The following is a 13,899-nucleotide window of genomic DNA, read 5'->3' as shown; positions in this document are numbered from 1 at the left end:
TATGTGTCTCAGTGACCTGGTACTATGTGTCTCAGTGACATGGTACTATGTGTCTCAGTGACATGGTACTATGTGTCTCAGTGACATGGTACTATGTGTCTCAGTGACATGGAACTATGTGTCTCAGTGACATGGTACTATGTGTCTCAGTGACATGGTACTATGTGTCTCAGTGACATGGTACTATGTGTCTCAGTGACATGGTAGTAAGTGTCTCAGTGACATGGTACTATGTGTCTCAGTGACATGGTACTATGTGTCTCAGTGACATGGTAGTCTGTGTCTCAGTGACATGGTAGTCTGTGTCTCAGTGACATGGTACTATGTGTCTCAGTGACATGGTACTATGTGTCTCAGTGACATGGTAGTCTGTGTCTCAGTGACAGGGTAGTCTGTGTCTCAGTGACATGGTACTATGTGTCTCAGTGACATGGTACTATGTGTCTCAGTGACATGGTACTATGTGTCTCAGTGACATGGTACTATGTGTCTCAGTGACATGGTAGTAAGTGTCTCAGTGACATGGTAGTAAGTGTCTCAGTGACATGGTAGCAAGTGTCTCAGGGACATGGTAGTAAGTGTCTCAGTGACATGGTAGTAAGTGTCTCAGTGACATGGTAGCAAGTGTCTCAGGGACATGGTAGCAAGTGTCTCAGGGACATGGTACTATGCGTCTCTGTGACATCATGGTAAGTGTCTCAGTGACATGGTAGTAAGTGTCTCAGTGACATGGTAGTAAGTGTCTCAGTGACATGGTACTATGTGCTATGTGTCTCAGTGACAGGGTAGTAAGTGTCTCAGTGACATTATAGTAAGTGTCTCAGTGACATGGTACTATGTGTCTCAGTGACATGGTAGTAAGTTTATCAGTGACATGGTACTATGCGTCTCTGTGACATGGTAGTAAGTATCTCAATGACCTGGTAGCAAGTGTCTCAGTGACATGGTAGTAAGTGTCTCAGTGACATGGTAGTAAGTGTCTCAGTGACATGGTAATATGTGCTATGTGTCTCAGTGACAGGGTAGTAAGTGTCTCTGTGGCATGGTAGTATGTGTCTCAGTGACATGTTACTATGTGTCTCAGTGACATGGTAGTAAGTGTCTCAGTGACATGGTACTATGTGCAATGTGTCTCAGTGACAGGGTAGTAAGTGTCTCAGTGACATGGTAGTAAGTGTCTCAGTGACATGGTACTATGTGTCTCAGTGACATGGTAGTAAGTGTCTCAGTGACATGGTACTATGTGTCTCTGTGACATCATGGTAAGTGTCTCAGTGACAGGGTAGTAAGTGTCTCAGTGACATGGTAGTAAGTGTCTCAGTGACATGGTACTATGCGTCTCTGTCAATGGTAGTAAGTGTCTCAGTGACCTGGTACTATGTGTCTCAGTGACATGGTAGTAAGTGTCTCAGTGACATGGTAGTAAGTGTCTCAGTGACATGGTAGTAAGTGTCTCAGTGACCTGGTAGTAAGTGTCTCAATTACCTGGTAGTAAGTGTCTCAATGACCTGGTACTATGTGTCTCAGTGAAAGGGTAGTAAGTGTCTCAGTGACATGGTAATATGTGCTATGTGTCTCAGTGACAGGGTAGTAAGTGTCTCTGTGGCATGGTAGTATGTGTCTCAGTGACATGTTACTATGTGTCTCAGTGACATGGTAGTAAGTGTCTCAGTGACATGGTACTATGTGCAATGTGTCTCAGTGACAGGGTAGTAAGTGTCTCAGTGACATGGTAGTAAGTGTCTCAGTGACATGGTACTATGTGTCTCAGTGACATGGTAGTAAGTGTCTCAGTGACATGGTACTATGTGTCTCTGTGACATCATGGTAAGTGTCTCAGTGACAGGGTAGTAAGTGTCTCAGTGACATGGTAGTAAGTGTCTCAGTGACATGGTACTATGCGTCTCTGTCAATGGTAGTAAGTGTCTCAGTGACCTGGTACTATGTGTCTCAGTGACATGGTAGTAAGTGTCTCAGTGACATGGTAGTAAGTGTCTCAGTGACATGGTAGTAAGTGTCTCAGTGACCTGGTAGTAAGTGTCTCAATTACCTGGTAGTAAGTGTCTCAATGACCTGGTACTATGTGTCTCAGTGACACGGTAGTCTGTGTCTCAGTGACATGGTACTATGTGTCTCAGTGAAAGGGTAGTCTGTATCTCAGTAACACGGTACTATGTGTCTCAGTGACATGGTAGTAAGTGTCTCAGTGACATGGTACTATGTGCAATGTGTCTCAGTGACAGGGTAGTAAGTGTCTCAGTGACATGGTAGTAAGTGTCTCAGTGACATGGTACTATTTGTCTCAGTGACATGGTAGTAAGTGTCTCAGTGACATGGTACTATGTGTCTCTGTGACATCATGGTAAGTGTCTCAGTGACATGGTAGTAAGTGTCTCAGTGACATGGTACTATGCGTCTCTGTGAATGGTAGTAAGTGTCTCAGTGACCTGGTACTATGTGTCTCAGTGACATGGTAGTAAGTGTCTCAGTGACCTGGTAGTAAGTGTCTCAATGACCTGGTAGTAAGTGTCTCAATGACCTGGTAGTCTGTGTCTCGGTGACACAGTAGTCTGTGTCTCAGTGACATGGTACTATGTGTCTCAGTGAAAGGGTAGTCTGTATCTCAGTAACACGGTACCATGTGTCTCAGTGACATGGTAGTAAGTGTCCTAGTGATTGGTTGCTATGGGCAACATCACTTCTTAAATAGAACTCCCATCTTAGTAAATTTACCCCTAATCTCATTTCCCTGAGATGATGTGATGAAAAGTTTGGGGAAAGTGTTTAATCAGCTGTAAAAGCTGTTATTTGGGAAACCAGTTCCATCTTTCTGGGGCCAAGAGACGAGCTGCGGAGTTCAGCCTGGCATAGACGGCTGCCCGGCAACCAAATATTGAAATGTTATTGAAGTACCATGATGTAACGCAAAATCGCTCTATTATTGTAAAGAATAAAAAGTGAGATCTTGGTCCAGACACAATTTTTCATCATTGGCGGATTACGTGTACGTTTCACGTTCTGTTCCCTCATGCAATTTCCATTAAGCAGACCAGACCTGCCAATATATGCCTCGCGGTTTATGAAGTAACTGTAAGGATTATAAGACAATTGTCTGAGCACTGGCACTGCGGCACCACTTAGTCACATGTGGGAGATTGGCATTCACGTCCTGATATTACAATATTTGGGAATTATGAAGTTTTTCATTTCAAGTTACATTTTTCTATTAGTTTTTTTTCTATCTTCCCTTAAATTCTATACATATACCAGAATTCCCTATGGACGTGTTAGGAAATCATTGCTATTTATCTGGTCTTTGGACTTTTTTTTCAGATGTTTGTCGCTTACAGTGGATATATTGTGTCTTTGGTTGCGGTTTCTTAGGGATAGCAAAGCCTTTATCAATTATTTCTTATATCCATCTGCGATGGATTGCCCCAATTCCCCGTTCTGCTGACACCGGGGAAAATCAACATGTTGAACAATCTCGATTCCCCAATCTCGACCAGAATATGGTCGGAATCGACATGTTGCATTTCCTTCATCCGCCAATCTGATGGTCAGAATGGGGAATCGAGGCCGTAGATGTATGGTCTGCATTACTCAGTGGTCCCGTGTATCACAGACAGATGCCGCTACCCAATGGGGAGAGGTACCAAACCTTCGAAAGAGGACAGGTGGAGAAGGTGTCCAATAGCAACTCGACCACTTCTAGCTGTCGTTTTATAGAATGTACTCGATAATACATCATAGTTAGCGGCTGATTGGTTGCTATGGACAACTGCTAAACGTGTCCTCCTCAGAAGCATTGATGCATCTCCCCCTAAGCCCCTTACTGCTGAGGTTCTTCTAGTAGAAGAAAACAAACTGGAAACAGAAATCTCATATTTCAGAAAAAAAAAATTCAGGAAGTAACTTTTTGACTTTTTGGCAAAGCTGATAAAGTTACTGCTTAGTAAAGACACCGTATTGTGCTGCTTTTTTGGAATTTTTACAAAATGAATATTCCTCAAACAGCATGTTCTGTCCTGTGTGCAATAATGCTGGATGTCCCGGACGCTGAGCGCGATGACCTCATAACTATTGTTACACAGTCTGGGTGTCGTGGTCTAGGATGCAGAGTCTCTTCTACACAGTGTCCTGTTCTCTCCATGCAGGTGACAAGCAGACCGGAACGGTGGAGACAGACGAAACTAATGAAATTGAATCTCCTCGTGTCCCTGAAGAAACTCTTATTTGGGTACATGAAAAGATCAACAAGCCGAAAGTAGCGCCCAAAACAATGAAACCGACAACTGAAACCCTAATGAGTAAGAAAACACATTGTAATATTCAGTCTGCAATATACTGACCCGGCCACAAACCTATCATGCTCCCAAACACGTTATTAGATCCCTTGGGTAGATGTTGCAATTGACCTCAGGTTAGCATCTGTATAACGAGCCTAGTATCACCCCAGCAGTAGTTCAATCTGCTTAATGTACTTTTCTGGTTGGTGGGTAAAAGTAACCAGTGATATAATGCTGCATATCTGTCTGCTGGTTCCTAATGACTGGATAGGCTGCCTTCTCAGTGATGTCACCAGCTCCTAATGACTGGAGCTGCTGCCTTCTCAGTGATGTCACCAGCTCCTAATGACTGGATCGGCTGCCTTCTCAGTGATGTCACCAGCTCCTAATGACTGGATCGGCTGCCTTCTCAGTGATGTCACCAGCTCCTAATGACTGGATTGGCTGCCTTCTCAGTGATGTCACCAGCTCCTAATGACTGGATCGGCTGCCTTCTCAGTGATGTCACCAGCTCCTAATGACTGGATCGGCTGCCTTCTCAGTGATGTCACTAGTAACTAGTGAATGGATATGTTGCACTCAGTGATGTCACAGTCTCATAGTGACTGGATAGGCTGCACTCTCAGTGATGTCAACGACTCCTAGTGATTGGATTGGCTACATTATCAGTGATGTCACCAGCTCCTAATGACTAGATCGGCTGCCTTCTCTGTGATGTCACCAGCTCCTAGTGATTGGTTTAGCTGTTTTCTCAGTGATGTCACCAGCTCCTAATGACTGGATCGGCTGCCTTCTCAGTGATGTCACCAGCTCCTAATGACTGGATCGGCTGCCTTCTCAATGATGTCACCAGCTCCTAATGACTGGATAGGCTGCCTTCTCAGTGATGTCACTAGTAACTAGTGAATGGATATGTTGCACTCAGTGATGTCACAGTCTCATAGTGACTGGATAGGCTGCACTCTCAGTGATGTCAACGACTCCTAGTGATTGGATTGGCTACATTATCAGTGATGTCACTAGTAACTAGAGAATGGATATGTTACATTCTGTGATGTCACTGGCTCATAATGAATGCTACTCATTCACTAAGAGCCGTAGCCACATTTTTATGAATGCTAGTTGTATATTGCTGCCTACACTGTATGTAGGTGATATCAGCACTTTAAACATTTTGTTTACAATAAATAGAGCTTTAAGTTCCCCAGAGATTCCTAATTTATACATTGGGTACTTAGGGCCTGATTCAGACCCGCTCGCGAGCGCACAGCACTCGCAAGAGGGTCGATGGTCCCTCACTGCGCATGCCCGAGACCCGGCCAGCGACGGGTGCTCAGTCGCTATGGGTCTCGCACCAAAAGGGGTTGGCAGCCGATTTTGATTGACAGCTCGCCCTGTTTTGGAGGTGGGCGGGGGGGGAAAGGAACACCTGCCATTTGGGGGCGGCCTCAGTAGTGAGCTCACTGGGGCTTGCGATGGACGAGACCCTACCACAAGGGTCTCGTCGCAAGCCCGATGGACACGACCATCACCTGGCCGCTCACAAATGCTGTGGCCAGCTCACATAAAAAAAAAAGATGCCGCCCTGATTCCGAGCGCTCAGAATCAGGGCCTTAGTTTTAGGCTAAACCACTCGATGTGACAGATCCAGTGTAGGTGAGCTAAGCAAGATGTCCATCTCCACAATAATCCCCAGGACTGCGAGGTCTGCGCCGTCCACGGAGGTCTCACTTTATTCACTCACCTCATGTCTCCTTTTCCTTTCCCAGCTCAAGTGATGAAATGTGAGACAAAGATGAGAGACAAATGTAAAGGATCCACCTGCAACAGGTACCTTCCCCTATAGCTATATAAGTACCCAGCCTGCGCTCATCTTACCCAGAGAAACACGTCCATGGGGTATAATGTAGATAGAGCCGTGTGCAGTATACGTGTGTTAGTACATGGAGCTCCTCTGTGCTGCCTCTGCCCAGGATATCACCAGTGCTCCTATACGGGTGCGATATGTCCTGTGCGTTCTCCTCCTCGGCACTTATGTGTCAGGAAAGGCTCAGCTATAGGAGAAGGCCGGCAAGGAGCGAGCAACTCTCTGACCCAGAGGCCTGGGGGGGGGGGGTTGTATGATTTATTTCACAGAATTGGAGCAATAATAGTTCTCCTTTTGTATCCAATAATTTAATTGTGTTGGAAAGTTTTCAAAATGTCTTTTTGTTAAACACAGAATAGTTGAGTAGTTCCCAGTGTTCCAGAGATTGACTCAGTTCTTCTATAAATGCAATTATTGTGTCGATCAGGCTTGACGCGTTTCACCCGTCCTCTGCTCACTTCATCAGAATAGGATACTTTGTATGTACAGCTTCCAGGGGGTGTCAATACTTTGTCCAGTAACTTCCTGTATTGAATCATTTTGTGATCACTAATGGGTTCCTGACGTAGTGGCGGCTTCTGAGTATGTATTAGTGGCGTTAGGTGTTATTTCACACTAGCAGGTTCCCTTTAATAGCATTGGCTGCTTTGTTTGGACTCTAAGGGGGGAATTCAATTGAACGGGCTATTGAACAGCGACGGGAGGGACGCCCCCGAAGCTATTCAATACACTGCGCTGTTTGGTCGCGCTAAGGATGCGAGGAGGAATCCGACCAAAGTGCCGGGTGCGCAGCAGTTTTTCTACATAGCGCTGCACTAACAGCCGTGCGACCGGCACTTTGGTCAGAGAATGCCGGTTAATGCGCCTTAACACCCTTGTTAAGGCGCGTTAACCGGCAATTCTCCGACCACACAGCGCAGTGTATTGAATAGCTTCGGGAGTCCCTCTCGTCGCTATTCAATAGCGCGTTCAATTGAATTCCCCCCTAATGGGTTTTATTTGCTAGGTACATCCAGATTTGCAGTATATTTATATATTATTGCTGGTGTCAATAGCAAAAGTAGTCCTGGTATTTTCAGCTTGCACCAGGATATCTGAGTGACCTCCCTATTCCTATGATACGGGGGTTCCTCAGCGATCTGTGTTTATATAGTCATATGTTGGAGCCCTTTATCCTGGCATGCCATGGGCAAATGCCTGTGTGTACTGTACCATGATGGCATTCCAAGCAGAACTGTTGGAATTACAGTCTAAACATTCTCTGCTCGCCGCTAATCCACAGGGGACGCACGTTGGGCCATGAGCAGAATGTGCGGAGAGTAAACAGCGCGGGTTTATATACAGCCAGTCACCGGTTATCTCAGAAACGTGCCCATGTATTACCCACGGGAAGCCGCTCTCTTTCGTATTGGAGGGCGGGCAGATAAACTGGCTCTGCTGAGGACGTAGTATCGGGGGTTACCATAGTCACACAACATAGCAGAGTCATGCCAAGCTGACCGCGCTTACTCATCAGCCAGCAACACTGAGTCACGGGCAACGTATGGCGCTGCCGCCACAATGCATGGATTGTCTTATGAGTCATTTTATAGATTCAGCAGGTTTCAACGCTCGGATGGTAAAATAAACAGAATACTTGTAACGCTCGGCTCCATAACATAACACCAGGCTTCTGAAACACTGGTCCTACATGTGGAAAGTGCTCTCCTCAGGAATCGGGGGCAGGTTGCCCGTTACATAAGAAGAATTCACTAATAAGAGCACTCGGCAGTAGTTGACCTGTTTCTATGCCAGGCGTGGGCAGCCATCTTTTATCAGGGCCTTCCTTCTTCTCTCACCCCAATCCCTAAGTCTCTATGGGGTCTATTTACTAAGCAGTGTTAGGAGACAGAGTGAAAAGTGATAAGAAAGTGATAAGGTACCAGCCAATCAGCTCCCAACTGTCATTTTTCAAACACAGCCTGTGAGATGACAGTTGGGAGCTGATTGGCTGGCACCTTATAACTTTCTTATCACTTTTTACTCTGTCTCCTAACACTGTTTAGTAAATAGACCCCTATATTTGCTATATCAGTGACTAGTGCAAGGTAGGCGCCTCTGTGCGACAAAGGGGATTAATGTATGGCGGCCGGCTCCTTTCTTAATTAATACAATGTGCTAACGATCAGTAAATGATTCGATCTATGGGTATAAACATTGTCTTTTCCTGTCAGGTATCACTGTCCTCCCGGATGTGCAAATAAAAAGGGCAAAGTTTTTGGAACCCTCTTTTACGACAGTGTAAGTATCTTGTGCAAAATACGTTCTTCTAACACACGTTGCTGCTGTGTAACATACGTAATCAGTGGTCACCTCGGTATTCGCCACTTCACAGGCAGGGCCAGTGTGCGGCCATTTTAAAAGCTCATTTTCATTCACGTTGTTGACCATCGCACTTTGTAATAGTCCATGCAAGTCTCCATCATCTGTGTACAGGCACAGGGCCTGATTCAGACCCGGACGCTATTTGCAGACGGTCGTTCCAAAAAAGGGGCAGGCTATTTAAATAGAGCGCTCGCTCTTTGCGGTTTGTTGACGCCTCTGTGTCTGAGCGAGCAAACGAAAAATGCGCTCGCTATTTTGTAAAGACGCCCCTCTGCCGTTCGCATCATACATCATCTCCGGTATTTATTAGATTAATCGGGTACATTGAAAGGCGTCTGAACTGCTCGCAGTGCTTGTGGTAGGTTTTTCTTACCGCAATCACTGCGAGCAGTTCAGGCTAAAAGACAACCAAGTGACGTGGTCGATGACGCTCCTTTACTAATTATGCACTCCCATTAAACGCCCTTTTGACCGTTAGGCACGCCTGCGTTCGGATCTCCACTCCCCGTTTTCAGGCACCTTCCCCTGTTACCACCCACAAACGGTACATTCTGTCAATCAAATTAGCAGCCCCTCGCTGTTTTGCGAGCGCACGATTTCCGACCGCAATGACTGTTTTGCGCATGCGCATTACGACCCATACGCATGCGCAGTTGTGCGAACATCGCTCAGAGCGAACGAGCGGCCGCTTACGAGCGGCTCTGAATCAGGCCCACAGTGCATAGCTGGGGGGTCCCGGTTTTTGCTGCAGGAACATCAGTGCATCTTATTTCTGATTTACCCACAATCCACAATTCGGGTTCCTATAATGTTTTCTTCTAGCTGGCAGCTATAGATAATTTATAAGGCGGCGCTAAAGGGCCGATCTCTTTCCGTGGAAACCAGAAGTAACGTAGGTTTTTTTCCGATGGCTGAAGTTTATTTTTGGGTTGTCCTAGATGTCCAGTTTATGCCGAGCAGCCATTCACTATGGCGTCATTGATAACAGCGGCGGTCTGGTGGACATAAAACGCAACGGGAGGCTGAAATTCTTTATCAAATCCACCAGGAATGGAGTAGAGTCATTAAGGTAAACTATTACACACTTCCGGCTTCCGGGACGACGACAATCCGCATTTTCGCCATAACGACGTCATTTTCTTTTGTCTTTGCAGTAAATTTAAACCGGCAAATTCATTCATGGTCTCCAAAGTTTCAGGTAAGTGCCCGTAATTGGCGATCGGTTACTGCTATTCTCCAATATACACAGCCAGGCATAGATCAAACACCTGATAAATCTGTATACTGGTTACATGTATATTTATACTGCGTACAGTTATATTTGACTCGAAGCATCAGTTAGCTATGAGTATGTATTATATACCTTATATCCTTGTCCTCTCTATCAGTGCAGACAATTGACTGTTACTCAACGGTGGCCGAAATCTGCCCATTTGAAAAGCCAGTTAAGCACTGCCCCAGGTAAGTGCGAGAGGGCGCTAGGTATACCTTCCACTAACCACCTGCATTCGCATCCTGTACACATTTACCTCATTCACTGGCTGAGTCTTCCACCTTCTGCTAGAAAAAGCAGATATTAAAAAAAAATAATAATAATAATTGTTGTCTAACCTATCTACTTGTGAGCTGAAGATTTTATCTGACATCCATCAAGGCTAAGTAGGCTTATTTTTTTGCTTTGTTGCTATGAATAGAGGACTTTATTAGGGGGACTGATCCAGGGAGGTCACTCAGGCGACATTTTGGGGTTGGGAAATCATTTTTTTTTACCTTCCAATTAGAAAAGATGACATTTATATACTGTGTATTTACAGCAGTGGAAGGAAAGACAATGGCCCTGATTCAGACCCACTCGCAAGCGGCTGTCCGCTCGCAAGTGGGTCGATGTTGTGCACTGCGCATGCGCCAGACGCGACGAGCGAAGGAAAGTCCTTCGCTCGTTGTGTCTGATCAAAGGGGGCGTGCTGTCGATGTTGATTGACAGCACGCCCCCTTTGGTGGGCGTGCCAGGGGCGTGCCTCCCTGACGGGGGCGTTCCCAAGGGAACGCCTCCCGTCAGAAGCCGGCCCACTGACATCACTAGTGATGTCAGTGGGAGTGATTTTGGCTCTGATAGAGCCAAAATCACTCCGGGCCTTGCGGTTGAAAACCTCAACCGCAGGCTCCGGCTCGCAGTTTCGATGGTCGCGATGGTCACAACCATCGCGGCCATCAAACTGCACGCTCGTATAGGCTGTGGGTGGTGACCCACAGCTATACGAGCGTCCAGGGGGACGCTCCATATTTATGGAGGACGGCCCTCATTCAGAGCGTGCGCTCTACTCAGAGCGTACGGCTCTGAATGAGGGCCCATGATTGTACATGATCTGATCGTCTCTGGCGCTATAATAATATTTCTACATATATAGCGCATTTCCCCAGAAGGACTGAAGGCGCTTTGCAGAAATCATGAACATAACACAGAGGTTTAGATTTGCAGGAAATGCAGAACCCAATGGACATAATGTCTCCTCTGGGAAATAAGGAGATAATATAATTAGTGCTGATCACACCTCGGCTCTTACCTCAGTCACACGCCATTATAGGAGGAGTCCTCGCCATTAATCTGCCTCCGCCATCTCCCTATGGGCAGACATTGCTATAAGGACACCTCAGTAACTGGCGTCTCTGTACCCCTTACATAATGGCACAGACTCCACGTGCCCAGCGTATGTACATTGGCAGAACAATCACTAATTCATATTCCCTTCCAGGTTTTACTGCCCGAGTCACTGCAAGAACGAGCCGCCACACTGGGCACCGGTGATTGGCTCAAACATCTACGCAGACGTGAGTAGCTTTCATGTAATGAGATACCAGCGTATGTGATCAGGTGATTGTAGCGCAGGTAACTTACAGTACATCCAGTATAGCGTACAAGAATTCCATTTATAGTGGATCATAACTCACCCTCTATGAACGTCATTATGTAGTGTCTCTCTGAATAGCGGACTGCTCTATTTAATTAGAAAAAACACTTATAGGTTGCTCAGAGTGCACTGCCATATGCCAGTCAGTCCACCCCCCCACTCCAGGTCCAAGACGAATATGACATAGAAAATATTTAGCATTACAACAAATAGCCAATAGGGGCAAAGCATTCAGTATGGACAGCACAGCTCCCGCCCACACTAAGAAGAATCAATATGGCAGCTCCCGCCCACACTAAGAGGAATCAATATGACAGCTCCCGCTCACACTAAGAGGAATCAATATGGCAGCTCCCGCCCACACTAAGAGGAATCAATATGACAGCTCCCGCCCACACTAAGAGGAATCGATATGGCAGCTCCCAGCAGCACTGAGCATTGTGGTGTAGAAGTGGTGTAAATTAATTCCTTACAGCTGGCTCCTTCCTGGCGGCTCTGCGTTGTGAGGCTGCTTGTGTTACTGAGATTATTGCAGCAGCTGCAGGTTAGTGACAGGTGCAGAACTGAAGCGCTGCGTTAACTATTCCCGGCCCCGCCCCCGATCCCGCCCACTGCCAGCAGCACAGAGGAAGTTTTCTCTGCATTTGCTTATCATATATAGTATTTCCCATGGAATTCCTTTGATGCGGTGGTTAGTTACCATTGCAACTAAAGGTTTGATGGCGGAAACCCAGCCATCATTCCGATGTCCATCCCTATGGCTACGAATTGAGGACCCTGATGACGGCCTTCAGCAGTACAGTCCTGCCCCTCCCCCAAAATCGGGAAGACATCCGGCTGCTGCTCAGACCTAATGTGATGTGTTACAGGACTTGCCTGTGAGTCTGAGCGCTGCAGAATCCTCTTTGGCGCTGAGCGCTCTTGGCCGCCCCTCCTGTGTGATTACAAAGTGTTCTAGATGGAAAACAGAGGAATTTGCAAACTGCTGCAGCCCCGGACCTGACTAATAGCTCAGTAATTCTATATTACTATTCCGAATATATATATATTACTATTCCCTGCTTACAGTGACCTTTACTGCTCATTTATATCACAGAATATATATATATTACTATTCCTGCTTACAGTGACCTTTACTATTCATTTATATCACAGAATATATATATATTACTATTCCCTGCTTACAGTGACCTTTACTGCTCATTTATATCACAGAATATATATATATTACTATTCCCTGCTTCCAGTGACCTTTACTGCTCATTTATATCACAGAATATATATATATTACTATTCCTGCTTACAGTGACCTTTACTGCTCCTTTATATCACAGAATATATATATATTACTATTCCTGCTTACAGTGACCTTTACTGCTCCTTTATATCACAGAATATATATATATATTACTATTCCTGCTTACAGTGACCTTTACTGCTCATTTATATCACAGAATATATATATATTACTATTCCCTGCTTACAGTGACCTTTACTGCTCATTTATATCACAGAATATATATATATTACTATTCCTGCTTACAGTGACCTTTACTGCTCATTTATATCACAGAATATATATATATTACTATTCCTGCTTACAGTGACCTTTACTGCTCATTTATATCACAGAATATATATATATTACTATTCCTGCTTACAGTGACCTTTACTGCTCATTTATATCACAGAATATATATATATATTACTGTTCCTGCTTACAGTGACCTTTACTGCTCATTTATATCACAGAATATATATATATTACTATTCCTGCTTACAGTGACCTTTACTGCTCATTTATATCACAGAATATATATATATTACTATTCCCTGCTTACAGTGACCTTTACTGCTCATTTATATCACAGAATATATATATATTACTATTCCTGCCTACAGTGACCTTTACTGCTCATTTATATCACAGAATATATATATATATTACTATTCCCTGCTTACAGTGACCTTTACTGCTCATTTATATCACAGAATATATATATATATTACTATTCCCTGCTTACAGTGACCTTTACTACTCATTTATATCACAGAATATATATATATTACTATTCCCTGCTTACAGTGACCTTTACTACTCATTTATATCACAGAATATATATATATTACTATTCCTGCTTACATTGACCATTACTGCTCATTTATATCACAGAATATATATATATTACTATTCCTGCTTACAGTGACCTTTACTACTCATTTATATCACAGAATATATATATATTACTATTCCCTGCTTACAGTGACCATTACTGCTCATTTATATCACAGAATATATATATATTACTATTCCTGCTTACAGTGACCTTTACTGCTCATTTATATCACAGAATATATATATATATTACTATTCCCTGCTTACAGTGACCTTTACTGCTCATTTATATCACAGAATATATATATATTACTATTCCTGCTTACAGTGACCTTTACTGCTCATTTATATCAC

At 44.5% G+C, this 13,899-nt stretch overlaps 1 protein-coding gene across 2 annotated transcripts in view; it reads left to right on the top strand.

Annotated features, from left to right (window-relative positions):
* The window catches only part of CRISPLD2 (cysteine rich secretory protein LCCL domain containing 2), a 138,965-nt gene that overhangs the window by 99,934 nt on the left and 25,132 nt on the right, over positions 1-13,899 (top strand). For both annotated transcript variants that reach the window (XM_088448036.1, XM_088448035.1), the window contains exons 7-13: positions 4,158-4,310; positions 6,059-6,119; positions 8,370-8,436; positions 9,459-9,589; positions 9,675-9,718; positions 9,909-9,981; positions 11,274-11,349. In XM_088448036.1, the coding sequence (XP_088304162.1) occupies positions 4,158-4,310; positions 6,059-6,119; positions 8,370-8,436; positions 9,459-9,589; positions 9,675-9,718; positions 9,909-9,981; positions 11,274-11,349 (605 nt within the window). The remainder of the gene's footprint in view (positions 1-4,157; positions 4,311-6,058; positions 6,120-8,369; positions 8,437-9,458; positions 9,590-9,674; positions 9,719-9,908; positions 9,982-11,273; positions 11,350-13,899) is intronic.

The sequence above is a fragment of the Taudactylus pleione genome, unplaced genomic scaffold (genome assembly GCF_031769625.1).
Source record: "Taudactylus pleione unplaced genomic scaffold, aTauple2 ptg000447l, whole genome shotgun sequence".
Classification (NCBI taxonomy): Eukaryota; Metazoa; Chordata; class Amphibia; order Anura; family Myobatrachidae; genus Taudactylus; species Taudactylus pleione.
This window is presented reverse-complemented; position numbering and strand designations above follow the sequence as displayed.